This window comes from Pholis gunnellus (assembly GCF_910591455.1).
Source record: "Pholis gunnellus genome assembly, chromosome: 18".
Lineage (NCBI taxonomy): Eukaryota > Metazoa > Chordata > Actinopteri > Perciformes > Pholidae > Pholis > Pholis gunnellus.
In genome coordinates, this window is record NC_136545.1 from 20,174,061 (window position 1) to 20,201,102 (window position 27,042).

Below are 27,042 nucleotides of genomic sequence, written 5' to 3' on the forward strand. Positions count from 1 at the left end.
GAAAAAAGGAGGAGGAGGAGGAGAAGAAGAAGAAGCGAGGAAGGGAAGCGAAGCGAACAAGGTAAGTCAGGAAGGACTAACGGACTGTATCTACATCCCATAATCAGATGTATTGCTAATGCGGTGTGTTGGGTATCGATCAGTAGTCCATTACTGTGTGGAATGTGAACTTTTTACTGTCGAAAAGTCAGTAAACGTAACGTAAGTTTACCGCTTCTGTCGTGACTAAACTTTCAAAAACAGTTTACGACATTTAAAAAAACTAACGTACTAAAATATAATGCATAAAAACACGATAATTACGTTAAACGGACTCAAATTATTGAGTTCGTTTGACTCGTTCCTCTGGCTCAGAGCCAACGTCTGTTTTTACGTCATTAGGCCTCCTTGACTGCACACAGTTTATATATCTATTTATAACTTTATATTGTCTATATATTAATGTCATGTTGTTATATCAGAGCTGACATGTATATATATATACACTCCTGTAGTATTATCACACAGCTTCCTCATAACAGGAGGCGTCTGTTGATGTATTAGTACACAAACTGTCGATGTATTAGTACACAAACTGTCATCATCAATGTGGACAGTTATCCTAGGAGGAAGTATTCTGGTCCTTTACTGAAGTAAAAAGTACTAATACAACGCTGTACAACATACTATGTTACAAGTAAAAGTATGTAATTAGGAAAATGTACCTAATGTACAAAAAGTAAAAGTATTCAAAGTGTAGTAAAATGTTCCCTGTCAGTGTCATGATGTTTTTTTGATTAATATTACTGTACTTTACAATTTAAAAGTATATTTAAAATATGTTACTTCAGTAAAGGAAAAATGTACTTAAGGTATTAATAAAGTAAAAGCACTCAGTATGCGTTATTACTGGATTATACTTATTGATGCGTTTATTTGTTCATCACTTTAATGTTGCAGCTCATCTTAATTACTTCATATGTGCTGGTAGTTTAATGATACGTTTAAAGTGTCACTGACGCACCGATTGGTGGAGGAAGTATTCAAATGTACCTGTAAGAATACTTTGTCATTAGTGAAAGTAATGTATTATATATTCTATCTTTAGATTATGATTATGACTCGAGCATTAATGTGAAAGCAGGATTTTACTGTTGAGCTGGAGCTCATTTTAAACTATTAACTTATGATTATTTTCACTATGGATTCATCTGCTGATTGTTTCTCCATTAATCAATTTATTTTTTGGTTTGTAGAAATAATGAGAAATGGCGTCACAATCATTAAAGAACCCAAAGTGACACCTTCACAATGTTTGTTTAGTCCAAACCTCAACATTATTACCAAAACATTACAATTATTGACCCAAATCTTCACTTTTGTGAAGCTGGAACCATTAAATACTTCCTTTTGTCGCCACTTAATTATCTGATTGATGTACTGAAACATTCTCTGTTTCCAGCTTCTCACATGTGAGGATTTGCTGCTTTGTCTCAGCTTCATATCACTGTGAATATGAATATATGAATATATATATATATATATTTGAGCCTGTGATTGGACAACACAAACAATGAAGAAGTTGTGATGCTGTTTATTCAGCGTCTTCCTCTCTCATTGCTTCCTGTCTCTGTGTGTTTACAGCAGAATCCTCGGCTCTCTGTACGTTCACACCAGGTTTGCATTCTGACCTGCAGGCCAATGTAAGTGGTGCTGAGTGACTGCGTGTGAAAGAGGTATTCAAGCACAGTTCATACTCTTCTTTTTAAACCTCTCGGGATCAATAAAGAAACGGGCTTTTAAGGGCTGATTGGTTGTCAAGAATGTATTTCTGTGCTACTGGTAAGTTGAGCATTTTGGGATACGACACATTATTACAACAACTACAACAACAACAACAGTGCTACGTATTTGGGTGCAGCACAAAAATGCATTCTTGACTCAGCTTGCATGAAGGAAGGTGGGATAATGTTCTCTGGTGACCTCGGGTACTTGTGGGTAATCTGTATCTGTTTGTGGAGTAAACAGACGCATGAATGGACTTTTAATCTTCTGGCTTCTTCCTTTTTTCTTTACATTTCCTCTTTCTTTGTCTTCTCGGTTCTGTTTGTGATTTAAATTGTTGAAAGCTTAAACAATGAATTGATTGACACGAACATACATAACTTTTTTTAATCGATACATGTGCTGGTCATTTGTGAGGATTTGCTGCTTTCTTTGTCTTATTAAATAGTAAACTGTAGAACTTTTAGTTTTGGACTGTTGGTTGGACCAAACAAGCCATTTGAAGATGTCACATGCCAAGTGAAGTCAAAGCTTCATGTGTTAAAGCTGCATTCTCTCTAGTGACCACCAGGGGGCGACTCCTCTGGTTGTATAGAAGTCTATGAGAAAATGACTCTACTTCTCTCTTGATTTATTACCTCAGTAAACATTGTAAACATGAGTTTATGGTCTCAATCTCTAGTTTCAAGTATTCTTCAATACAGCATGATGTTCATTTAGTAAATGATGGTCCATTTAGAGTCAAACAGACCATAAAGCAGGGTACGCTTTAGGGCGGGGCTACACAGTGATTGACAGGTCTCTACCAGAGACGTATACGCCGTCTCTACGTCACTCCTCCTCAGTCCAGATATGGTCACTTCCTGTTCACTGGTTGCAAAAATTCCAAGATGGCGACAACCAAATTGCCGAACTCAAGGCTTGAAAACATCCACTAACCAATGAGTGACATCACGATGACTACGTCCACTTCTTATAAACAGTCTATAAGATGTCAGCTATGTTTTAATCGGTTATTTGTTTGGTTTCTTAAACTGCACAAGATGATATATTTAAATGTCCATTTTTGTCCAAAACTAAAAATTGTTTACATTACTATTAATTATTTTAATTTTAACAGCAGCAAATCCTCATATTTGAGTTACTGGAAGCAGCAAATGTTTGTCGCTTATGCTTTAAAAAATTACTTAAATAGTTTATAATTGATCAAAATAGTTGTCGAGCAGCTAATTGTTTCAGCTGAGAAAGACTTAAAAGCCATTTAAACAAGACTTAATGAGTGTGTGTGTGCTCTCAGGGACCATCAACATCCTCATGTCCAATGGAGGAGGCTTTTACGGACGCACTGAGCGCGTCCGCCAGTTGCCGTACTACGACCAGGTGCCGCCCGGCTCGTTGCCCCGAGCGGACTCCTACGATCTGCTGAGTGAGCAGAGAGCGGCCCCCCTCGCCCAGAGCGCCGACCCGCTCCCTCCGCCACCCCTGCCGGACCAGCCTCCCGTGGGACCCGAGTTCGAGCCCGGCGGCAGCGAGGTCGAGGTGGACCCGGACCACGACCCGGCCCTCGACATCAAACCGGTCCACCGCTTTATCCCGGACTCCTGGAAGATCTTCTTCAGAGCAAGCAACCGCAGCAGTAACGCCAACAGTTCCATGCCCGCCTCCTCATGTAACAACAACAACAACAGTACCAGCGACGGGGTGCGCTGCTCTCCGCCGCACTCCCCCTCGGTTCCCGGATCGTACCGAGATCCGTATGGCGGCTCGGGCAGCAGCTACAACTCGCGCAAGGAGCTCCTGGAGCTACGGGACGGCCACGAGTCCGTGTCGGGGCGCACCCACCACACGGGTCTGACCTACAGCGAGCGGGTGGAGGAGTACAATCAGCGCTACGCCTACATGAAGTCCTGGGCTGGGCTGCTGAGGATTCTGGGATGCGTGGAGCTCCTGCTGGGAGCTGCCGTGTTCGCCTGCGTCTGCGCTTACATCCACAAAGACAACGAGTGGTTCAACATGTTCGGGTACTCGTCTCCCGGAGGAGGGTACGCCGGAGGAGGGTACGGCGGCATCACAGGCGGGTCCTACTACTCGGGCCCCAAGACGCCGTTTGTGCTGGTGGTGGCGGGGCTGGCCTGGTTGGTGACGGTGATAGTGTTGGTGCTGGGGATGACCATGTACTACCGCACCATCCTGCTGGACTCGTCCTGGTGGCCTCTGACGGAGTTCACCATAAACCTGGCGCTGGCGGTGATCTTCATGGCAGCCGGTAGGTTTCTCCTTTTTATTTGTTCTGGTTTTATTTATGCGTTTCATTTTATTTATTAAACTCTCGCTGTTAACAGTTGATGTTTCATGCCAGATTTAGATTTAGATTAAAGGGACAGTGTGTACGTTTTAGTGGCATCTAGTGGTGAAGTTCCAGATTGCAACCAACTCAACTCAACTCTGCTTACCTCCTTCTTTTCTAAGCGTGTTGGAGAACTTCGGTGGCCTTCAGGTAGAGAGAGTTATCTTCAGGATTTTAGGACAACTAGGAGCTCCTCTTATCAATACTCGGTTCTTCTACAAAGTCTCTATATAAAGTCACTAATATCACACTGGAAACAATAAAAGGAATAACATTTCTGAGTGTTTACAAAGTTTATAAAGCATAAAGAAGTCATTCCTCCTGCTTTGTCTCAGTCAGCGATAGCGGCGGTGGCCGACTGGATTGGGTTTCACTTTTGTTTACATGTTCACGGATGTATTGTCTTTTTACCCGCAAATACTTTATTGCACCTACAGTAACAAGCGTCGTTGCCGTCACCTCGAGTATCCTTCACTTCATCTGGTTTCAAAGTATATTTTTCACACTAGATATTGTTTCCCTGTTTGTTGGCCAGGCATCGTCTACGTCCGAGACACGACCCGCGGAGGCCTCTGCTCCTACCCGGTCTTCAACAACGGCATCAACGGAGCGTTCTGCAGGACGGAGGCGGGCCAGATCGCCGCCATCATCTTCCTGTTCGTCAATTTGGTCGTGTATCTGATCGGAGCCGCCGTCTGTCTCAAGCTGTGGAGACACGAAGCTGCACGCAGATACCGGGAGAAGCACGGCCACGAGGTCAGAGCTCTTTGGTTGGTTTTAAGGGTTGGGATTCTTAGAATTAAAGGATTATTCCAAAGGTATCTGTCACTTTGATGACACACACGGACTGCAATGCAACAGAAAACCACAGAATTTGCAAACAGGCTTACAGCCTTGGAGGAATGAGAAGGTGGAGTCCTGCCTGTGTGCTGCTGGAGGCCATAGCGTGCACATCGCTTACAGCTATGCTAGTTATTGAGAATGTTCTGATGTCTTGTTTGTTTCTGTTTTGGTCGTCGTCCAATCTTTTAGGACATATGATTTGCATTCTTGCTCAGAGTTAGAGGAGAAGATTGATACTGCTCTTTTGTTTGTGGGATAAATAGGAAGCTAAAACCAGGAGACAGTTAGCTTAGCTTAGCATAAAGACTGGAAACGGGGGGAAACAGCTAGCCTGGCTCCATCCAAAGGTAACAAATATGTATGAAACAATGTGGAAGACCTCAGTCACAGCTAAATCCAATGAAGATTAACAAACTTTGTTTTTTATCCGAGGTAAGATGCTAAATCCGTCTCCCAGCACTTCTAAAGCGCACAGAATATCTCTAGTTTGTTTAATCAAGAAAGTGTAAAGACGACATGTTGTGGACTAGTTTAGTGTTTAGTGAGCTTTAAAGGTGCTGATAGGTGGATTTTTGGACAGAGCCAGGCTAGCTGTTTCCCCCTGTTTCCAGTCTTAATGCTAAGCTAAGCTAACCGTCTCCCGGCTGTAGCTTTATATTTAGCGGACAGACATGAGAGCGACATCGATCTTCTCGTCTAACGCTCTGAAATGTTGTCAAAACTATTCCTTTAATAGTTACTCCTCATTGTTCGTGTTGGATTATATTTTTTGTATTATATTATGTGTTTTGTGTTTACAGATGTATCCCTCCGACACACGAGCTGCACAGTCATTGGTGAGCATCTGCTGCAGCAACATGAACACATTTGTGTTGATGAAAGCATGAAAGTCGCCCCTCTTTCTATTCGGTATTCATTTTGTTTTCGTGTTTTCTTGCAGATGCCTCCGGTTTCCGCTCCGCCACACAGAGCTCCAGTGCAGGTCGAAGGCTCCTCAGTGGTTCCCATCAAAGCCGCTCCAAAAGCTGTTCCAGCTCACATTTTACAAGGAGCGATACCATCAGGACACATTCCAAAACCCGTTATTGTGCCCGACTACATCGGGTAAGAGCTGCTCAGCAAATACATTACACTGTGTCGGCATCGCTGCCGTTACTGTCCATACGCGTACTCTTATCGACACTCTTATCTCTTCTTTTTGACTATTTTTTGAGGAAAAAAAGACAACAATTAAGAAAAGAATCCACATCGCTTTATTATTCTTGTATGTAAACAAAGTCTTTCTTGAGCAGCAAATACAAGAAGTTCTAAAATCTTTAAAACACATTCTCAGCTCAACGATTAGCTAAGTGATTATCTTTCTTTTATTATCTTGTTCTTCTGATCAAACTCTCTATGACATCACTAACGTATGACATCATTAACGTTACCTGCAGTGGGTTTCGGGGGGGGGGCGTCCCTCCTGTATAGTGAAGTAGATCAAATATACAATAGTATTTAATTACAGATGAATCCAGCGATTGTTTTCTGAATTAATCGTTTGATTTTAAAATATCAGATTATTCGTGGAGTGAGTTTATTCTGACGGGTTCCTCTCCGGCCTCCCTCCTCTGCAGGAAGTACCCGACCATCCGGTCCGACGAGGAGCGGGACCAGTACCGAGCCGTGTTCAACGACCAGTACGCAGAGTACAAGGAGCTCCACGCAGAGATGCAGGCGACCCTCAAGAAGTTCGACGAGATGGACGCCATGATGCGCAGTCTGCCTCAGCATCCGACCAGCCAGATGGTGATTACAAATGTCTACGTCGATACTTTATCAAGTGTGTGTTAAACAAACACTGCAGCACCTCACCGTCGCAGCACACTGGACTGCACTTTGCATGTTATATTACAACGGTCATCACTCGTTCAGTATGAGTTTTAGTTTATGAGGAGAGGAAACGGTGTGTCTGGATTACAGCATCAGTCTTTGTGTTGTTAAAATGTCCCTCGTTACTTCCTCTGTTTGCACTTCCTGTTCCCGCTGCACTTCCTCCTCCACCCTCACATTCCTTCCCTCGTCGTCCTGCTTTTCTCTTCTTTAATGGAAACAACTTAAAGTTTAATTCAGGCTCTTTGTCTTCTTGCAGGAGGTTGATCGCATCAACAGAATCCTTCAGGACTACCAGAGGAAGAAAAACGTGAGCTGATTGTCTCGTCTGTGTTGTTGTTTACACTGAATATCAGCTGCTCGTGTTTATATATATATATATATATACTGTATATATCTCCACTCAGTGTTTTCTCTTCTAACGTTCACATCGAGGCTTTTCGAAGATATTTAGTATATCTACAACAGTTTACAATCACACATCTGGTGCAGTTTAATCCATCGGATGCTCGCTCCTTCACAAACGTTCAAACCTGAATGTTTAAAACACACTTCAGTACAAACAGCCTCAGGCTTCCAGAGGGCCGAAGTGTTTGAAATAGTCATGAGAGAAGTTTTCTTCAGGAGTTCAAGGTAACACACACGTGGTGAGGGGTTGATGTACAAATGGTGCTTTTGGGGGCAAAGTGTTCTTTTAATACTTGAACAGATTGAAGGATAAGTCTGGCCGTTATTCTATATTTTTGTTATTGTAAACAAATCCCATGAAAAGACCAAAAGGGGGGGGGGGGGGGGGGGGGGGGGGGTCTCTAAAGTCCTAAAACAGCCGTTTTCATCATTCAAACTACAAAACATTCATTCACGAATATGAACAGTGAGTGTGAGAGACGTGTTCGTCCATCTCTCAATGCTGTCTGACTTCCTGTCTGTAAATAATACAGTAAATAATCTATAAAGTTAAAATCCTGAAAACATATTTTTGTGTGGTTCTGCGTCCTCAAACCAGGACCCGACTTTCCTGGAGAAGAAGGAGCGCTGCGAATACCTGAAGAGCAAACTGTCGCACATCAAACAGAAGATCCAAGAGTACGATAAAGTGATGGAGTGGAACGACGGATTCAGCTGAGCAGCAGCGGGGGGGAGGAAGAGACAGTTAAACAGGAAGTCTTTTAACATCTGTACCGCGAGATGAGACGTCACTCTCATGACAATACAGCTTCATCCACTGGCCAGTTAGCTTAGCTTAGCACAAAGACTGGAAGCGGAGGGAAACAGCTAGCCTTGCTCTGCTCAAGTCAGCCTACAAGCACCTCTAAAGAAAATCACAACTAGCCTTTTTTAAAGTGGCGATTTTGAAGATTTTCATTTTTTTAAATCTGTCGCTGAAGAAGTTAACATAGCGGTGATTGAGCCGACCGATGAAAGTATTCCGATATTTATATATTTAATGTGATATGAACTGGTTTTCTGTGGCGACAATCCCGGAAAATATTAATTTTTTGCATTTTTTCGCCACATTATTCACACTAAGACACGTTAGAACTGAAATTCAGACACAATCAAAGACAATAATACACTTTCAGCACAATTCATTAGTTTTGGCTCAAATATAAATTGTTGTACATTTTTGTACAGATTAAACGATTAAAGATTCGAGACGTTAATTAACGAGCTTTTAAAGGTGCTGGTTGGCGGGTTTTGGCTAGCTGTTTCCAGCCTTTATGCTAAGCTAACTGTCTCGTGGCTGTTTTAAATGCTATTAATGTTCTCATCTAACGCTCCACCTGTATGCAAATAACTGTTTCCCCCAAAATCTCACACTATTCCTTTTTTAAATGGTCTGAATATGCAAAGAACTGTGTGTGTGTGTGTATATGTGTATATATATATATATATATATATACATATATGTGTGTGTATATATACACGTGTGTGATACTGTGACTGTGATTGTAGCCGAGTTTTAGCTCTTAAACTTACCAATAACTGGTTTCTGATGTGAATGTAATCTCTAGAAGGTAAAAATATAAACGCTGCTTAATTTCTGTCAGTTTACTTTCGCTGCAACGTAAATTCCCCAAATATAAAAACCGCTGCTTGTCCCGACGAATCCCCGTCTAGCTGGTTTACTGAACTCTTAATTGCACACTTACACATGTCTTACTATATAATGTTAAATGTTGTCTGTTGTGACACGTTGTTCTGCCATTTCACAAACATTTTGTACTTTATATCTCGTTTGTTCTTCTTTATACCGCCGTAAACATTGGACCTCATGATTGACAGGAAATGACATCATAAAGTCTGTGTTTTCCTCTTGTCATCAAGTACTTGTGTTGCTGTAAATGTCCATAATTATTTCATAATTTAAAGTGATCAATTGGTGCTTTCTGTCTCCAGAATACAGTTTTGCTTCTGCACTGACGGTCTGTGGTTTCTCTTATTTATTTGATCGGTTTGGTTCTACTGGTTTCTGTGTACTTCAAACGTTCATTTATTTTATAAGTTCAGTCTTTTAATGTGAAGATTTGTTGCTCTTCTTGGTCTTTATGATGTTCAAACCGTGTTTCGGACTTTAGTTTGGACAAAACAAGATATTAAATAAATTAAATTTGTAGTTCTGACATTTTATGGACACAACCAGTTCTGGGTTTAATCAAGAAAATAATCGTCTGTTTTATTGGTAATGAAAATAATCGTTAGCTGCAGCCCTGAATGTAATGAATTAACGATAACATTCACCTGATGACACTCGTAGTAGCCGTGTTTGATTTATTGACTTTATTTTATCCCCGAAAATAACAAAATGTAATAAAAGCTTTTTAAAAACAACTGTATATCAATAAATATTTAGTTCAATAATTAACAATGAAAGAAATATAAAGCGTTATCATTTTCCGCAGCAAAACATGTTTTTAGTTTTTTATTCACCAACAAATTTGTTGTTAAATTAAATTGATTATTTAAATTACATTTTTTCATTTAATTGATTATTTGTCTATTTTTTCCCAAGACAAAAAAAGTTGATAAATAAATATATATGTACACTCCAAATTTAAAAAAATGTATACATAAAAAGTATTTATCCCAAACATGTTGAATATATACAAATATTCAATATATAAATATATTCAAATCATGAACTGTGTGCCAACACCAAAATAATTCATTTAATATATATATTAATTTAAATATTTTTTTAATATATATATTTAAATTAACATATATAATACATGTATTCTATATGTTCATTTAAATATGTCAAATATAAATAATTTAATTTATTGTTTTTACATTTTCTCTGCTCTGTGTTTTTACCAAAATAAAATGGTTCACTTACGTCACACACTGTACACGAGGTTGTTTACATCCTCTGAGGCGTTTCGGGACATTTCCGTGAAGGCTGAACGAGGACTTCCGGTATCGAGACACCTGTCAGAGGGGGCGGGGCTACACGGGGCCGAGAGCGGCGCTCACCTGGGTGTGGCCTGGATTCTGTTTTTTATCTGCAGCTGCAGTTTCAGTTGAGACATTTGATGCGGAGCAGAGAGACACGGAGACACTGAGACAGGTGAGTGCATCCTCCTCAGGTTGTGGGTTTAACTCCAGACACTTGTGCTTTTATAAAACCTTCGGTAACTTGTTACCTGTAGCGACCATCGACAGGTGTGTTGTTGGAGACGCTTTTAAATCAATTATCTCCTCAACACCGTCTGTGTTGTCAAAACAATGCTGTTTAAATGTGCGGAATTATTGTGAATAGACCCGCTAAGTGTTTTCTGTCACTTGATTTGGATTAAACAGGAAGTTTTTGTAGTTTTAAAGTTAAAATAACTCGTTAACATGTTTCAGACGCCAGACCCGGGAGGGAAATGGCCGCTTTAGGACACACAGCATGTTATTAAGGCTCCAGGATCATTTTTAACAAAACTGAAACGATAAATCGATTCGTTGATTGACAGACAAATGATCGGCTATGGTTTTTATTCTGGAATAATCATTTTAAGACAATTTTATAGCAAAAATACCTGAGAAATGTCCTCGGCCCTGCCTCTTTAATGAGAGGAAATACTGCATTTCTATGTTCTTATGTCATAGGAAGCTTTATCTTACTGAGTATCTTTAAGTTTAGGAGTGTTGATATGGGCTTTAAAAATTTATTTTTTAAATTAAACAAAAAATAATCCGCAGCATAGTCGATAATCTAAAGATTCATAAGTTGCTGCTTGATGTCAAATATGTTTTTATGAAATAAATCCTAACAACAGAAATCTTCTTGCAGATTCTTTTGGAGCAGCACCCTGAGGATCCATCATGTCCTCCAGGCCCAACGGGAGTCCACCTCCCTACGAGTCCGATACTGGATAGTGAGTCTCTCTGATCATTAATATAAATCATCATTATATATAATATAATTTATTTTATATGCTTCAGATATTCACAGAGCTCAAGTTAAAGACAGAATGTCCCTCGTATGGAAGCAAAGAAAGGCCAGAATATAATATAATGTTGTGAAATGTAACTGTTACTGAATTATTATATGTTGCTTTAAAAACCATCAACATTCATTTATCTGGTTTCTAGGAGGCAATTTAAATTCTTTAAAGTTTTTTTTATCCTTTTTTGTGGTTTCACAGATTGAGAAAGATACTTTACGTGTTTACGTCGTTAATCTGATTTCTTCTTAGTTTTGGTGTCTAAATGTCACATTTCCAATTTGAGCAACTTGATTGTTTTTAACTTCTTGGATCTGGAAGTAACAGAGTTTGACTTTGAGCAACATGGATGTAGTTTTAAGCTTTTAAGGTTTTCAAAATAAAATACTTCAGCGGTGTTTAAGGCCCCGTCTGCATGTATACAGATATTTTTTAAATGGATATTTTTATCAACGTTTTTACTCTTTCATGTCTCATATTGTAAAATGTTGCTTAACCTTGTCGCCCGTCCACATATGAGTACATTTTTGTCAAATATGTATTAATAAATTAATAATTAGCTATTTCTTTACCATTGTTTACTATTTGTGAAGGTCTTTGGGACAGAATTTTACTTTAAAATGGAAGATATTCATTTAAAGAAATATCTTTATTCATGTAGTCGAGGCCTTAATTCTACAGTTATTAGTATTCGGTTGTTTTGTAAGATTCCTTGCTGATTTAATGCTCTCGTGTTGAAACTCCGGTATCTTCCTGTGACTCTCTCCACAGTAACGTCGCTCCCCAGCCGGCCTACTCCTACTACCCGGATGACGAGTTCCAGCATTTTTACCGCTGGACGTCTCCGCCGGGCATCCTCAAGATCATGTCCATCATCTGCATCGTGATGTGCGTCGCCATCTTCGCCTGCGTCGCCTCCACGCTGGCCTGGGACTCTCAGGGAGCCATGGGCGGCTTCGGGGGTGGAGGCTACGGGGGCGGCGGCTACGGGGGCGCCGGTGGCTACGGGGGCGCCGGTGGCTACGGAGGCGGCGGCTACGGAGGCGGCGGCTACGGAGGCGGCACCGGCTTCGGTGGTGGCGGCTACGGAGCCGGGAACAGCTACGGCTATGGCGGGCTCGGAGGGAACTACAACGACCCCCGAAAGGGCAAAGGCTTCATCATTGCCATGGCGGCCATCACATTCATCGCCTGCCTGGTCATCTTCATCATCGTCGTGTCCCACCAGAAACTGTCGGAGAGCCGGAGGTTCTACCTGGCGGTCGTGATCATCTGCGCCATCCTAGCGCTGCTAATGCTAATAGCCGCCATAGTGTACTTGGTGGCGGTGAACCCCACGGCGCAGTCGTCCGGGTCGGCGTACGGAAGCCAGATTGCCGGTCTGTGCGCTCAGTACCAACAACCGCAGGTTTCGGGGGTCTTCGTCAACCAGTACCTTTACCACTACTGCGTCGTGGAGCCACAGGAGGTGAACGGGCGTCTTCACTTCCTCGTTTTACGTGTACAAATAAAGATTTGTTGCGTTTTCAAACTCTCTGGTCTTCTTTTCCAGGCCATCGCGGTGGTGTTCGGCTTCCTGGTCGCCATCGCTCTCATCATCATGCTCGTCTTCGCTCTGAAGACTCGCCAGAAAATCACAAACTTCGGCAAAAGCAACATCTTGTGGAAGAAGGTGAAGGTCATCGGCGAGATGGAGCCGCCTCAAGATGTGGAGGCGTGGGTGAGTTCATTATTCAACAGGATTTAAATCATTGGTTTAGCCGTATTTAAAGGGCCAGCGTGTAGGATTTAGTGCCATCTAGTGGTGAGGTTGCAGATTGCAGCTAACTGAATACCCCTCCACTCACTCCTCTCTTTCCACGACTGTGGTAAAACCGTGGTAACACCATTCGCCTCGTTCATGTCATCCATACCATAATAACAACACTCTGCAGCTCACGTTACAGAAGTTTCACAAGTGTGTAGAGATCTACGGAGGCCTTCAGGTGCCATAAAAACACGAACGTCTCTCAGGTGATTTTACTCTAATGAAAACAGTTATGAATATTAAATCTCATTTATGCTTATAGAAGAGATTATCTGGGACACTGGGACGGGCAATTTTATAGAATATACAATTACTTTCACGTGGATTAATCTGCATGTTACTTTCTTGATCAGTCGTCGATGAAATGTCAGAAAATACGTCGTTTATTAGACGTTTTCTATGCTTTTTTTCTTCATGCCGAATAACATTTAGAATAAACTCGTGAGCACGTCTCTAGTAAACTAGATTTAAAGTTGTGCTTTTGTGTGATTTTTTTCTTTTTTTCTGGAGAAACTGACTTTTACAGATCTGTAGATTTAATATCTGTAGATTTAATAAGGATGATTTTGGTCACTCGCTGCCGTAGAAATAGATTCAAAAGAAGCTATCGCGTCCCCATAAGAGTTGATCTCAGCTCAGGAGTCTCGCATGAAGAAGCAGTAGTTTGGGTGTTTTTTGTATCAGCAGAAGCGGTTCAACCTGTTTGGTGGGAGTCACCTGTTGATGAGCGGGGGAGGGGAAGGGTTGGTGCTTTTCAAGGTGTGGCGTTTACACAGACGACAGTTTCAGTCTCACGCTGACAAACTCCAACAATAACACAACAACTTTATTACCGTCGAACATTTTGAGTATTTACCTTCTACTGCAGTGAATCATAGTTATGAAGCGACGAGTAGGTGAGTCACTCTGATCCGAGTTAAGAAGCCACGATGACATTCTGCTGCAGTGAAGAGGAGGAACAGGTCGGACTGAAACAAAAGCCCCCCCAGTTAACACACACACACACACACACACACACACCAGTAACACGACACTGGGAACCTGCAGCTCGTGGGAAGCCGTGTGAAAGCGCTGAGGCGGCGAGACTGCAGCGACCTGCAGCTCCTACATGCTGCTGCTGTGGAGGTGAAGCAGGACGAGCCTCTGCAGGTTCCATCATTCCAGAGTTGGTTCAGTTCCAGCAGTTTGTTGGAGGGAAACCGCCGACGGATGAAGTTTAGTTTACGCTGCAGATTGTTTGAGTGCAGCTTTGGTTTTGTATGAAGTAGTGCAGCAGATATTACACGTCATGCAGAGTTATGATGGAGTAAAAAGATCCACGGGAAGCTTTAAGGACGTTCTCCAGTCTTCTGTTAGAAAGAATAACTTGGAGGCGACACGGCACGTTTAAAATAATATATCTTTATTTATCGAGTCGTTTTCATGCAAGAGATGAAGCTCAAAGCGCTTTACAAAATAAATATTAGCAACACATTCGAACAAAAGCAGAGTGACAATAAAATAAATAAAGAAATCTTGTATTTTAGTGCTGCAACAACAATTATTTTTATTAATGATGAATCGCTTTGTCTAGAAAATGGGAAAAATGCTTTTTAAAATGTCTTGTTTTGTCAAAAAATCCCCCAAAATATATATTTTAGTATCAAATCCTCACATTCCAGTCGCTGGAACGTTCAAATATTCTGCATTTCTGCTTTAAAAGGTATTGAAATGATTATTTGATGAATAAAATGGTCATTGTTGTATAATATTATGGTGCTAATGTGTCTTCTTTCTCCCGAAGGTGAACAACGTGTCCGTTGGCCCTGAAGTGCTCCCGATGTCGGACTTCCCCGAGAAGCTGAGGAGCTCCAGGAGTCACCTGGACGACGAGAGCACCAACTACGACAAACCTCCGTACGGCTACGCGCCTCAGTGAGTGTTGACGCGTTGACGCGTGACCAGCGCTCTGCTTCGTCTGTCACGTCCGACGTTATTGAACTACGCAGACGGAGGAAACGTAGAGAGTTTGAGGGTCTTTGTGAATGTCGGAGAATAAAAGAACCTCGTTTCCTCGTCACCGTATAACCGTGACTTTAATATTTTGATAATTTATTAATTATTTAAGTGATTTTTCGAGCAGAAAGACCAAACATTCGCTGCTTCCAGCTACTGAAATATGAGGATTTAATGCTTTTAATGTTGTAAAGTAAACATCTTTGAGTTTTGGACAAAAACTGTATTTTCTGATGTTTAATAAACTAAACAAATAACCAATTAAAACAAAGATGACGTCTTATAGACTGTAGTTAAGAAGTGGACGTAGTCAAAATGACTCTACTTCTCTCTAGTGTCCACCAGGGGGCGACTCCTCTGGTTGTATAGAAGTCTATGAGAAAATGACTCTACTTCTCTCTTGATTTATTACCTCAGTAAACATTGTAAACATGAGTTTATGGTCTCAATCTCTAGTTTCAAGTCTTCTTCAATACAGCATGATGTTCATTTAGTGAATGATGGTCCATTTAGAGTCAAACAGACCATAAAGCAGGGGACGCTTTAGGGGCGGGGCTACACAGTGATTGACAGGTCTCTACCAGAGACGTGTACTTTGTGCAGTATTTTCATAATATTAATGTATAGTACATGAGATGGCTGCTTTAGAAAGGAAAAAAAAACATGCCGGAACTTGTTATTCAGCAAAAATGTGGATCAGGCAGTTTTCTGTTTTCCCTGCAGAGAGTGAGAGTCTCCGAACATGAAGATCCCAGAAGAGTCTCAGGCTCTGAATGAGCTCCTCTTTAACACTAACGTTGACCGTTTCAGCAGAGAAACTCATGAATCACATTTTTCTTGCAACAGTGAAACTGAGTGAAATACTTTAGTGCTGATTGGCGTCGGGAACAGGAAGTCATGAATCAAAGTGTTTTACTTCCTGCTATGTCATGTAAACATGATAAGCACAATTCCAGGTGCGTTGTTATTGCTTCGTTCTGTGTAATTAGTAATTAACAATGTTGGATATCTGTTCTTTGTCCCACAGGCCTGCAGAGGAAGCCCTGCCGCTGCAGAACAGCGCCCCCTACAGCACCAACTCGGACGCTCCCAGCTCGGCCGGGAGGCCCAAGAAGAGACGAGCCGGTCGGCCGCGACGCGCCGACGGACAAGACTACGAGACCGACTACAACTCGTCAGGAGACGAGCTGGACGAGGACGACTTTGACGGGTAGGAAGAAACTTAAAGACGTATTCAGATCCTTTAGTAGAAGTACTAATACCACCGTGAGAAAGTAGTACTCCACTACAAGTAACAGTATTGGTCGTGTTGCATTAACATGTAAGCAGCATTTTAATGTGAGCTAATTTGAACTATTTGATACTATGATCATATTTATACAACAAATGATGAATAAGTTATTGAGTCACAACGTGAGATATCTGGATTATTTCAACTTGTTTCCGCCGCTGAACCTCTGGTCGTCTAATATTTACTTTCTTTCCTGTAATTGAAGTCTTCTCTCTCTCGTTCCTTCTTGTTTTCCGCCTCAGTGAATTTCCTCCGATAGCGAATGAGCCGGAGCGCAACGACTACAAGCGTCTGTTCGACCACGACCACCAGGAGTACAAGGACCTGCAGGCGGAGCTGGACGCCCTCAACAAGAGCCTGTCAGAGGTGGACCGAGAGCTGGATGACCTGCAGGAGGGCAGCCCCCAGTACCTGGTGAGCGCTTCACCGTCTGCTACACGTTAAAGCCCGTTTATGGATTAATAAACAATAAGTATCCGTGCAAAGAGATTGTTTCTGGAAGCAAGGACCCAGGAATGTAGCTTCATATAAATTACATATAAAATCCGAGCATTAAAGCTGCTTTAATCAATATTTATTTACATTATGAAATGGATCACATGGGTTTGTGTGACGTGAAAGGAGTCGATTCTACAGTTTCGGTTTTAGAGAGACTCCGTTAGAGACGAGCTGGTGAACAAAGTGGAGCTTTTAGCAGCTGAAGAGACAGATGTCGGTGGTCCCCACCCTGCAGCTGCAGCCTCAAAACAAGTCTTCTCTGGTATCATTAGACGAGCAGAGAGACAGACAACAGAACAGAGAGCAGACGGTCACGGGTGTCGTGTGAAAGGTAAATCGTAAATAGCTGGAATGTAGCACAACATGGAAGTGAAAGCAGCGCTCTGTTGATCTAATTTTGGGTAAAAGGTGTTGATACTATTTTATTTATATGTTCCTGCACTGTGATCAGGACCAGTCTGACGCACAGATGTGTACGTTAGCCAGAATGTAGCACAACAATGGAAGTGGAAGCAGTGTTCTTGTTCATTTAAACGTGAAACGTGCAATAAAAAGATGTTGTCCCTAAAAATAAAGCGCGTTTCAATTAAAATATTGTTAAATGTGAGATTTTTGGCGACGTCATTTCATAACTTGTTGCTCTCTTTAACAGGACGCTATGGATGAGTACAACAGGATCAAGAACATTAAGCGGGTACGTGAGATCTTTGTTGAGTCCAGATTCAGCACTGATAACAGCTTCTGGTTATTTCTTTTTACAACTCGTATAACTCATCCTTCACGCCTCTTTTCTTGTTTCTGCTCCCATCATAACTTCAGTCTCCAGACTATCAGGTGAAGAAGCGCAGGTGTAAATATCTGAAGTCCAAACTGAACCACATCAAGAAGAGGGTCGCCGATTACGACCGCAAGGCCTGAACGACTCGGGATCGGGACGCGATGGACAAAATGAACCTTTTCAGACGACAGCAGGACGGAGCTACGCTGATCAAACCCGTCTGGGGAAACGCTGACGCGGCTGTTTCCTGTTTCCTCTCTGGTGTGATGCCGCTGTTTGTATTAAGAGTGTCACCTGCCATAGACACTGAAATATGTATTTATTTCTGCCTCATGTTTTCTGAGGGGAGTGAACACAAATTAAGACATAATCCCCGTTTTGTTTTTAACAGCTCTTGTTACGATGACTCAACATGAGATGCTCATTTTTTTTTAAAATATTTTTTAAATTCTCATTTTTAATCTTTTCTCAGCGCTTATAAACTTGTAAATATGTGGGAAGCATTGTAATGTTTTTAGCGTGTGTGTTTCTTTAAGGCTGGTAGAACAGACACTTGATGCGATGTACTTCTACAATGAGGTGTGATAGCTTTTTATTGAAATAAATTCTTTTGTTGAACATTGTTCTTGCTGTTCATACGCAGTATGAGGCCGATCACACAGACGCCTCGCTAGAAACGAGTTGCCTGCAAAAACCATCAATGGCTTTACTTCTTTACCACTGACTTCCTGTTTTGATGCCGGTAGATATGGTAGGAACGAGATATTGGTTCCTTTCTGTGACCATATCTGGACTGAGGAGTGACGTAGAGACCTGTCAATCACCGTGTAGCCCCGCCCCTAAAGCATCCCCTGCTTTATGGTCTGTTTGACTCTAAATGGACCATCATGTACTAAATGAACATCATGCTGTATTGAAGAAGACTTGAAACTAGAGATTGAGACCATAAACTCATGTTTACAATGTTTACTGAGGTAATAAATCAAGAGAGAAGTAGAGTCATTTTCTCATAGACTTCTATACAACCAGAGGAGTCGCCCCCTGGTGGTCACTAGAGAGAATGCAGCTTTAACACATGAAGCTTTGGCTTCACTTTACAGAACCGGAGGTTGCCGCCTGGTTGCAACGCGTCTGATCGTTCTCTTAAGTGTTATGGCTGACGTATATCTGAGACTCCTTGAACACAAATCGAGTGTGAAAACGAGCCCTCTTGATGTTCAATGAGTAGAAGTTTCACGTGATTAAAGCAGCTTTGAATTCATTCTGATGGCATTTGTTGAAAATGTCAGCAGTGCTTGTTGCGGTCGTCCACGGTGGCTTTTTGAAGGTACCACTGAGGGGCGTTAAAATGTGAGTGAATATTTTCAGCTTATTCTGCTGCCCCCCCCCCCCCCCCCCCCCTCCCTCCTGTGGCCAAAAAAAACATAATGCAAGTTTAAGGAAGTGTTACAAAACTGCACACTGATGCCACATGACGACGACCCACGGCACGCTGAAGCAGAGGAAGGTCCCTACACTGATAAGGATGCTTTGTTTTTCTTATCTATCCTCTTTGGTTTCCCTCTTTTTTTAGAATTTCCCCACACTGACACTACTTCACACGTGACGAAACATTTCACGGACAAAACGCACTGAGCTCGGTTCAAGCCGTGGTTTTGAACTGTTCGGTCTGCATCGAGTGTCTCCTCAGCAGCATCCTCCTGGTCATCTCTTTGGGGTGGCCGGGAGGAGCGGAGGGGAGGAAACTCCTCGTCCCGGACTCTTTCTCGCAGAAGCCACCTCCGGCACCGGAGCTGAGGTTGTACACGTTGAGGATGGGGTTGTTGGTGGAGTTGAGGGCCAGAGGTGGCAGACATCTAGGCTTGGCCTGGGAGTTGTGGTCCAACAGGAAGGCTCCGGATCCTCTGCGCTCGTACCCAGACAGCACCCTCCTGCTGGGGCCCGACGTGGTCAGTGACTCCCTGGAGCCCAGTGTGCTGGAGCAGCGTAAAGGGGCCAGCCGCTTGCCCTCCGTCAGGTCTCTCGCTCTCTGCTGGGACTCCTCGGGCAGATTGTGGACGTCTCTGGCGAGCTGCGGGTCGGAGCTGTAGACGTCCCCGAGCTTACGCCTCTGGATTATGCTGTGAAGGCTCGACGAGGCCATGCTGTGGAGCGGAGCGCCGTGGTTTTTGCCACCAGAGAAGGAGGAAGAGGAGGCGAGCGAATCTGCTCCGAGGTTTGCGGAGTGGAGGTTCGGGTGGGAGGCAGAGTGGGACGACAGGAGACCCGGTAAGGAGATCTTTTGTCCCACGTGTTTGGCACATTCGTTCTTTGCTTTGTCCCTCGCCGATCTTCCTTCGTACCACTTGAAGCTGTCGCTTGTTGAATTTGTGCCGTCCAGTTTGGGGATCCTGAGAGCGAGGTCCTCCGTTTGGTTGAGGTCTTTGCTGTTTTCTGAAGACGAGGCCGCGTGAAGCTGCTGGCTGAGCAGAGACGCTGGGATCTTCAGCCAGGGCTCAGAGTTCAACCTCAGGAGGGGCTGCTGCAGGCCGTTGGGTGCCGGTTGGCCGAGCCTTTGAAACCGGGACGGGGAACAGGGATGGGAGCTTATGCCGCTGCACTGGGCGTCTTTAAAGGAGAAGACAGTCTTTGGTGGACATAACGAAGAGGAGGTGCACTGGGGGGAGGTGATGAGCTGGATCTCCGAGGGAGACGCGGGAGCTGCCGATGCCGTTATGTCCGTCCGATCGAGAGGACCGAGGGGAGGCATGCTGAGGTACTGCTTGGCTTGCAGTTTCCCACACGGGAATTTGTCGGTGGCTATGATGATCACCTCCTTCCCCTTGGCCTTGCACGTGTCGAGCAACAGCTTTAGAACCTTCCAGTCTCCGGCCATGACGGCGTAGACCAGCGCCGACGTCCCGGACTGATCCTCCAGGCCGATGTCCGCCCCGCTAGCCAGGAGCAGCGACGCCACCTCGGGGCCGGCGTGCTCCCGGCAGGCGTGCATCAGCGCCGAGCGTCCCTCCTTGTCCTGGATGTCGGGGTCCGCTCCTTTCTCCAGAAGAAACTGGACCAGCTTGTCCCGGCCGGCGCTCTGGGCGTCGGTGTGCCGGGTCCTGCAGGCCACCATCAGGGGCGTCTGGCCTTGGCCGTCGCTCTCGTTGATGTAGGCGCCGCCCTCCAGGAGCAGCCGCGTGAGTCTCAGGCGACGGAGGAAGACCGCTCTTAGCAAAGGGTTACCTGAATCCATAGCTACCCCGGGGTTACCGCCTTCTCCCTCCATCGCTCTGGGTCCCGGCTGCCCGGGTTGTGGAGATGTAGCAGGACAGGTTTCTGTGGAAAATAACAAAACACTTTTAGAGAATTATGCAACGCGGCAAAGCTATTTTTAATCACAAGCCACAAATCAACTTGTGACTGCGTTCTCAGGTCAAACACATCACACAACAGCGAACTCCCACTTTTATCATGTTTATCATTCATCATGTGATTCTTGTTGATTCCTCATCTCTTTTACTTCTCCTAACACTGGCCTCAAAGATGTGATGTAATAGATTTGAAGGTTCTTTTAATTACTTGCATGTCACGATAACTACTTTTGTCGGACGATATATATCGCTCCAAAAGTATTTGCGATAAAACACCAATGTTGTCATTTTAAGACCAGTTTACGCCACTAATGATAATATAACAGCATAATAATGCAAGAACACCCTTCTATGAATATTCTAGATCATGTTCAAAGTCAACAAAGTAAAAACGATGAAGGTCGGGTCCTCAACATTTCCCTGATTTCATCCGAGTCATTATTCCGTTTGTGGATTCTGACATTTTCTTTCATTTTTTTTTTATGTGGTTCGTGGTGTCGTTTCATTTCTGTATTTAAATGTTTCTACGTGATGTATTCTTTGCTCGCTTCCTTTGAAGGATCATTTTGTACCATAAATATGTTAAAATGATTCCTGGTATATGTGAAACCGGTAGTTTAGTCTTTGGAAAAGCAGCACATATAAAGTCCTTTTTTTCTTTCTTGCATATAGGATCCATTCAACAGCTCCTTTTCATGAGCTCGTCCTCCAGCACCAGCAGAGGCAGAGCCTCTTTCTATCAGCCTTTGTGCTGTTTGTCCTTGCTTCTCTCTATTAGACCAGATAAGGCGGCTGTTACCGATGTCTCAGACGGGAACATAACGCTTTTTTTCCCGTATGAGTCACGGACCATGAAATTAAAATACATTCACATTGTGCGCGCGTGTTTTCTGTGTGAGGCACATAAATGTTTAGTGAACCAAACATGCCGGAGCCGGAATGACACAGAACAGCAACAAGTATGACACTTGCTTTTGTGGGTTTTAAATATTATTTAGGTAAAAATGGCCGCGATGTAAAAAAAAAAAAATACAATATGTTTAACTTTCCGTGTTTAAATGCATCATCTACTGCATGTCAGGATTCTGCAGTGTGTCATTTAAAATCACATGATCAGACCAGAGAGAAGATGGTCTGTTTCTATAGAGCTGTTCTTAAAGCTCGTCATCGGAGCCACCGGGTCGGATTCTGGTGAAACCAGATGAACTCATGCAGGTTCACCAGAACCTCCTTCAGCTCAGACTCCAGCAGAGACCGGTCCACCGTGGACAGACCCAGATCCACCAGCAGAGACCGGTCCACCGTGGACAGACCCAGATCCAGCTTCACCTGCAGCCTTGGACCTGCAGTCGGAGCTCCGGAGGGAGGAGGAGAGCTCAGCTCCCTGCAGCAGCAGCAGCGTCTCCTCCTCCTCCTCCTCCTCCTCCAGGAGCAGAGCTCCTCCTCTCTAGGAGTCAACACCGACACCACGCTGCTGGAGACCCAGGAAGTATTGCTGGACCCGCTGGAGGGAAGGGAGGCACGGGAGAACCAGAACCAGGACTGAGTGGAGCAGACTGTCAGACCTGCTGCAGTAACATGAGAGGTTTTCTAAAGAGACTCTGGAGCTCAGAGACACTACCGCTGTAGTCCACAGGGACGACAGAATCAACACCGATGGAAATCTTAATTTCTTGATTGCATCGCAGTAAATATGCAAATGTTTTGGGTCTCCTTCCTCTTCTTCTGCTTCATCGTGCCGTCAGCATCGGCATCATCACTAAAAAGCACCGGGCTCTTTCTTCTTCTGGCAGCCACACGTGTGTCTAAGACAAAAACACCACCTGCATGCTCCGTGTTTGACAGATGAGATGGAGGAGGTGTGCATTTAGTCACGCTGCTCTTTTCTTATTCGTCTTTCACTTTTGTCTTTCCATCACTGTTGCACAGATCAATTATTGAGTCATTGAAACACTTTGTTACAGAACTCTACAGGTTTGGTATTCTTACTTGACAAATTCATGGTACTTCTTGTACTTTACTTGAGTATTTCCAACATGCAACATACACATTAATGCAGCAGGACTGTTAATTCAGAAAACACTTTACTGATCACTACTTTTAGCTACATTTAGCTGAACAACACTTTTACATGAGGGGTTGAATGCAGGTCTCTAACTTGTAGTGAAGTATTTCAAACTATCTTAATACTTCTTCCTCCAGTCGTGTATTTTTGTCTTGATGGTCAAAGTTTTCCCGTGGCCAGTGAAACAGAGTATATCTCAACATGTACTACATGAATTATTAAAACAGTTTGTACAGACATTCATGACCCTCAGAGGATGAATCTTAATGGGTCTTTCTCAATACGTGTACTTCTCTGTACTCGTGAACTCGTGGACTTGTGAAACGTCATCAGTCTCAGCCCAAGTACTGTTCCAATTCAAAGTTCTCATCGAGCCAAGCCAGGTCCAAATGCCCGGATGTAGCTCCGCCCATATTACCGGGGATGCATCGGAGGTGACCTGTCTGTACTCGGGACAGCCAAATATCCCAGAATGCATTTTGCACCAGCAACAGGAAACAATTTCGGAGATGTGAGGAGTCGCTGGCGGGACCGGCAGTAAACCAGCACCGGGGACTCAGTGCTCACGGTGCCCGTGATATATATATATATATATATATATATATATATATATATATATATATATATATATATATATATATATATATATATATATATATATATATATATATATATATATATATATATATAATTGTATGTATACATGTGTAAATATATGTGTATATAATATAATACACTTATATAATAATATATATTTTTTTATTTTAAATGAAAACGAAAAAAGCAGGGTTGTCATATTTAGTTTGATTGTAAAAATACTTTAAAAAAACGGATTAAAGTCATTAGCAAGACCAGCTAGGGTGGTGATGTCATCAAGTAAGCTGCTGTTCCAATTGTCTACTGCGTTCTCTGGACCTGAAGTCTGGACTTGAAGTCTGGACTATTTCAAAAGGTCACAAGTCCGTACTTGTGACCTCGGGTATTGAGAAATGCCCAATGACTTTGGTTTCTCTGACTTGTCCTCTAGCGCCACCAGCAGGTTGGCATTTTGTCGTTTTTAGGGAAAAGTCTTGACGACTGTTGGAGCTGTTTCATCAGTTTGATTATTGTGTACTTCTTTGTGTAGACACTAGGGGCGCTAAGCACCAGCTGGACCACTTGTCCACCAAAGCAAGAGAGAAGCAGCATGTGTTTGCTCTTCAACTGGAAAATGAAATCAACCTAAAAGTGAATCTTGCCTGGACAGTTATTCATGGTGCATCAAAGACCCTTTTTTTGGCCCATGCATTCATGTTGTGACCCCAAAATTACCCAAAAGAGCGCCATCATGACTCATGAGGTAAGAATGTACTCTGCTTAATGACCACAAACCTGCACAAGCTGCACTTTGTGTTTGCTGCTAGTTAGCAACTGTTAGCACGCTAACAGGCCAAACTAAAGATGGTGAACATGAAAAACATGATACCTGCTAAACAACCGCATGTCAGCGTGCTGATGTTAGCATTTAGCTCAAAGCACATCAAGTGTAACCTCGCAGAGCTGCTAGCACGGCCCGACCATGTGTAAACATGTTTCTCTATCACCTTTCCAAGTAGCCATCTTTCTTTCTTCTTCTGTGGTGTCATTCATCTGCATTCTCACTTAAACCAAACGGCTGATTTTAAACTTTGGTGCAAAAAGTATTCAGTTCAGCTAAACCTCTATGAAGGTTCCAGTTGATTACTTGGCTTGTCTTTTGTGTGACAAGTTTACTGGAATGTTAATGTTTTGAATATGTAAATGAGGCATTATCTTATTAATGATGAGCTCATTTTCAGAATATAAGTTGTTTCATGTTGTTCACGTATTACAGTCAAAGGTTTAGAAGACACTAGATATCACCATGAAACTTCACCACTTCATCACTCGCATTAAGAGGATTATTTATTGTATTACAAGTTTTATGAAATGTTTTTAAATATGCAAATGAGACGTTATCTAACGGTGACTTTTGGTGAATTTAGGAGAAATCTACAGGCGTAAACAGACAAAGTAGTAAAATAAATGTTTTATTTCCTCTCGTCTGAAGGAAGACGTGTTAGGGAAGATAAATGGACCATATTTAAAAAAACATAAAAAAAAAAAAATTGCCTGTATTGTCTCCCTTTTAAGTGAAACTAGCAAAACTACAAATAATAAAACACAAGTTTTATCAGCAAAGTATAAAGTAAAAGTACACACTACTCAGGCAAAATGGCCTCTCGTGAAATATTACACAATTGAATAATCATTGCTGCATTAACATGCAAACAGCATCTTACATTATTATATCTGCTGGAATAGGTTTTTATATCTTAATCTGCAAAATAAATACAGCTTTCAGATACATGTAGCGAAGTAAAAACACAATATGTTCTTAAATGTAACGGACCAGCGTGAGGGAGCATGCAAACACATAAAGTACGTTCATTCTGATTTCTGTGGAAATTTCTTTGGTCGTCATTTGTGGAACCGACAGACTGCAAACGTCTCCCCTGGAATCAGCTTCACATCCTTCTGTTACAGCTCAAGTCACCGCGACACACGTACTGCCGTACCGTATAAAGACAGCTGCGCTCTCTACTCTGCTCACCCGATGTGGGAGTCAACACCCTCAAATCGAAGCTTAAAGTCTGCACTTTCCCCCTCAATGGTTTCCCGTCAAAATCCGAGTGTTAATACTTACAGATGTCACTCCACACACGCCGTGCTGCTCGTGTTGTTCAGGGTTTTGTTTCCACCCTGCTGCCTGCAGATTGAGAATAGAAAGACTCCACTTCACCTGAACGGGCTTCGCTCAACACTCATCCTCTATAAGAGCCCTCCAACATCACTGTGTGTGTGTGTGTGTGTGTGTGTGTGTGTGTGTGTGTGTGTGTGTGTGTGTGTGTGTGTGTGTGTGTGTGTGTGTGTGTGTGTGTGTGTGGTGCACACGTTCAAGCTGTGCAACACATTCTCGAATAGATAAAATGCTGCAACTAAAGCTATTACCAACCGGATTCTGACAAAAAATGAAGTTTAGTTGATGATAAATGTTTTGCTGTGTGTGTGTGTGTGTGCGCGCACTACTTACCAACAACCTTCAGTCAGGATGAGTCCTCTCCTGCAGACATTGATGTTGCAGACCAGGCAGCGCTGACTTGATGTGAGACAGGAAGTCAGAGCAGCTGCAGCAGCACTCAAGGTTTCTGCTCCTCACACAAAGTGTCCGAAGCTTGTCGTCAGGCAGGTGTAAGAAACGGTTAATCCATCACAGCAGCAGCAGCAGCAGCAGCTCTGCAGAGTCACAGAGAGGCAGAGCAGGAAAAAGGTTGACGGAGATGAGAGCGATGAAGGTGAAGCACTATAGCAACCCGGCGCCGCAGAGCGTCTGATTCCTCTCCTCTGATTCACTGAAAGGCCTTTAACCGTGAGACTCCAGCATCCAAGCACTTTTCTTCTTCTTCTTCTTCTTCTTCTTCTTCTTCTTCTTCTTCTTCTTCTTCTTCTCTTAGTTACACAGAAAGGAAAACTGTTTTGTCCACCTTGCCAATGACATCTCCATGACAACCATCAAGGAGGCCAGATGACGGCACATGTTGAACTCTTTGTGTGTGTGTGTGTGTGTGTGTGTGTGTGTGTGTGTGTGTGTGTGTGTGTGTGTGTGTGTGTGTGTGTGTGTGTGTGTGTGTGTGTGTGTGTGTGTGTGTGTGTGTGTGTGTGTGTGTTCCTGTGCATATACTCTGCATGCATGAGGTTTAATTGCGATATCAAATATAGGAGAATGTGATTGATTTACTGATGAAATAAATCAGAATACAGACATTAAATGTTAAATGAAGAGAAGCAGTTTGTTGCTTTAACATCAGATCGTGAGAACGTTCAGAGTTCTTGTTTAACTGCAGGAGTTAAAGCAAACTGGTGTCGTGATTTACAAAATTCTGCATGATTTTAAAAAAACAAAAAAAGCAACAACACTGTTCTTAGTGTCTTCTGCCC

The 27,042-nt window shown here is 42.9% G+C and overlaps 3 protein-coding genes across 7 annotated transcripts; 2 read left to right on the forward strand and 1 right to left on the reverse strand.

Moving 5' to 3' along the window:
- On the forward strand, positions 1-9,246 carry marveld2a (MARVEL domain containing 2a). Of its 5 annotated transcripts, none has more exons than XM_079178950.1 (9): positions 1-61; positions 1,624-1,715; positions 3,062-4,030; positions 4,647-4,867; positions 5,755-5,790; positions 5,895-6,058; positions 6,571-6,742; positions 7,086-7,136; positions 7,833-9,246. In XM_079178950.1, exons 3-9 carry the CDS (start codon positions 3,079-3,081, stop codon positions 7,950-7,952), a joined length of 1,716 nt encoding a protein of 571 aa, XP_079035076.1. In that variant the 5' UTR covers positions 1-61; positions 1,624-1,715; positions 3,062-3,078; the 3' UTR covers positions 7,953-9,246. The 5 variants fall into 5 exon arrangements, with proteins under 5 accessions (XP_079035076.1, XP_079035079.1, XP_079035077.1 ...); XM_079178953.1 differs by having other exon boundaries at positions 1,624-1,682; XM_079178951.1 differs by having other exon boundaries at positions 4-61; positions 1,627-1,715.
- A 1,106-nt stretch (positions 9,247-10,352) lies between these two features.
- Positions 10,353-18,254, forward strand: oclna (occludin a). Its single transcript, XM_079178959.1, has 9 exons — positions 10,353-10,397; positions 11,109-11,193; positions 12,034-12,730; positions 12,815-12,982; positions 14,853-14,983; positions 16,092-16,274; positions 16,598-16,769; positions 17,506-17,547; positions 17,673-18,254. The coding sequence occupies exons 2-9, from the start codon at positions 11,141-11,143 to the stop codon at positions 17,769-17,771; spliced, it is 1,545 nt and encodes a 514-aa protein (XP_079035085.1). The 5' UTR covers positions 10,353-10,397; positions 11,109-11,140; the 3' UTR covers positions 17,772-18,254.
- Positions 18,255-19,273: 1,019 nt separating this feature from the next.
- On the reverse strand, positions 19,274-20,896 carry ankrd34ba (ankyrin repeat domain 34Ba; the record flags this gene model as incomplete). The annotated part of the gene is made up of 1 exon (XM_079178958.1): positions 19,274-20,896. The coding sequence occupies one exon, from the start codon at positions 20,894-20,896 to the stop codon at positions 19,274-19,276; it is 1,623 nt and encodes a 540-aa protein (XP_079035084.1).
- Positions 20,897-27,042: the final 6,146 nt, after the last annotated feature.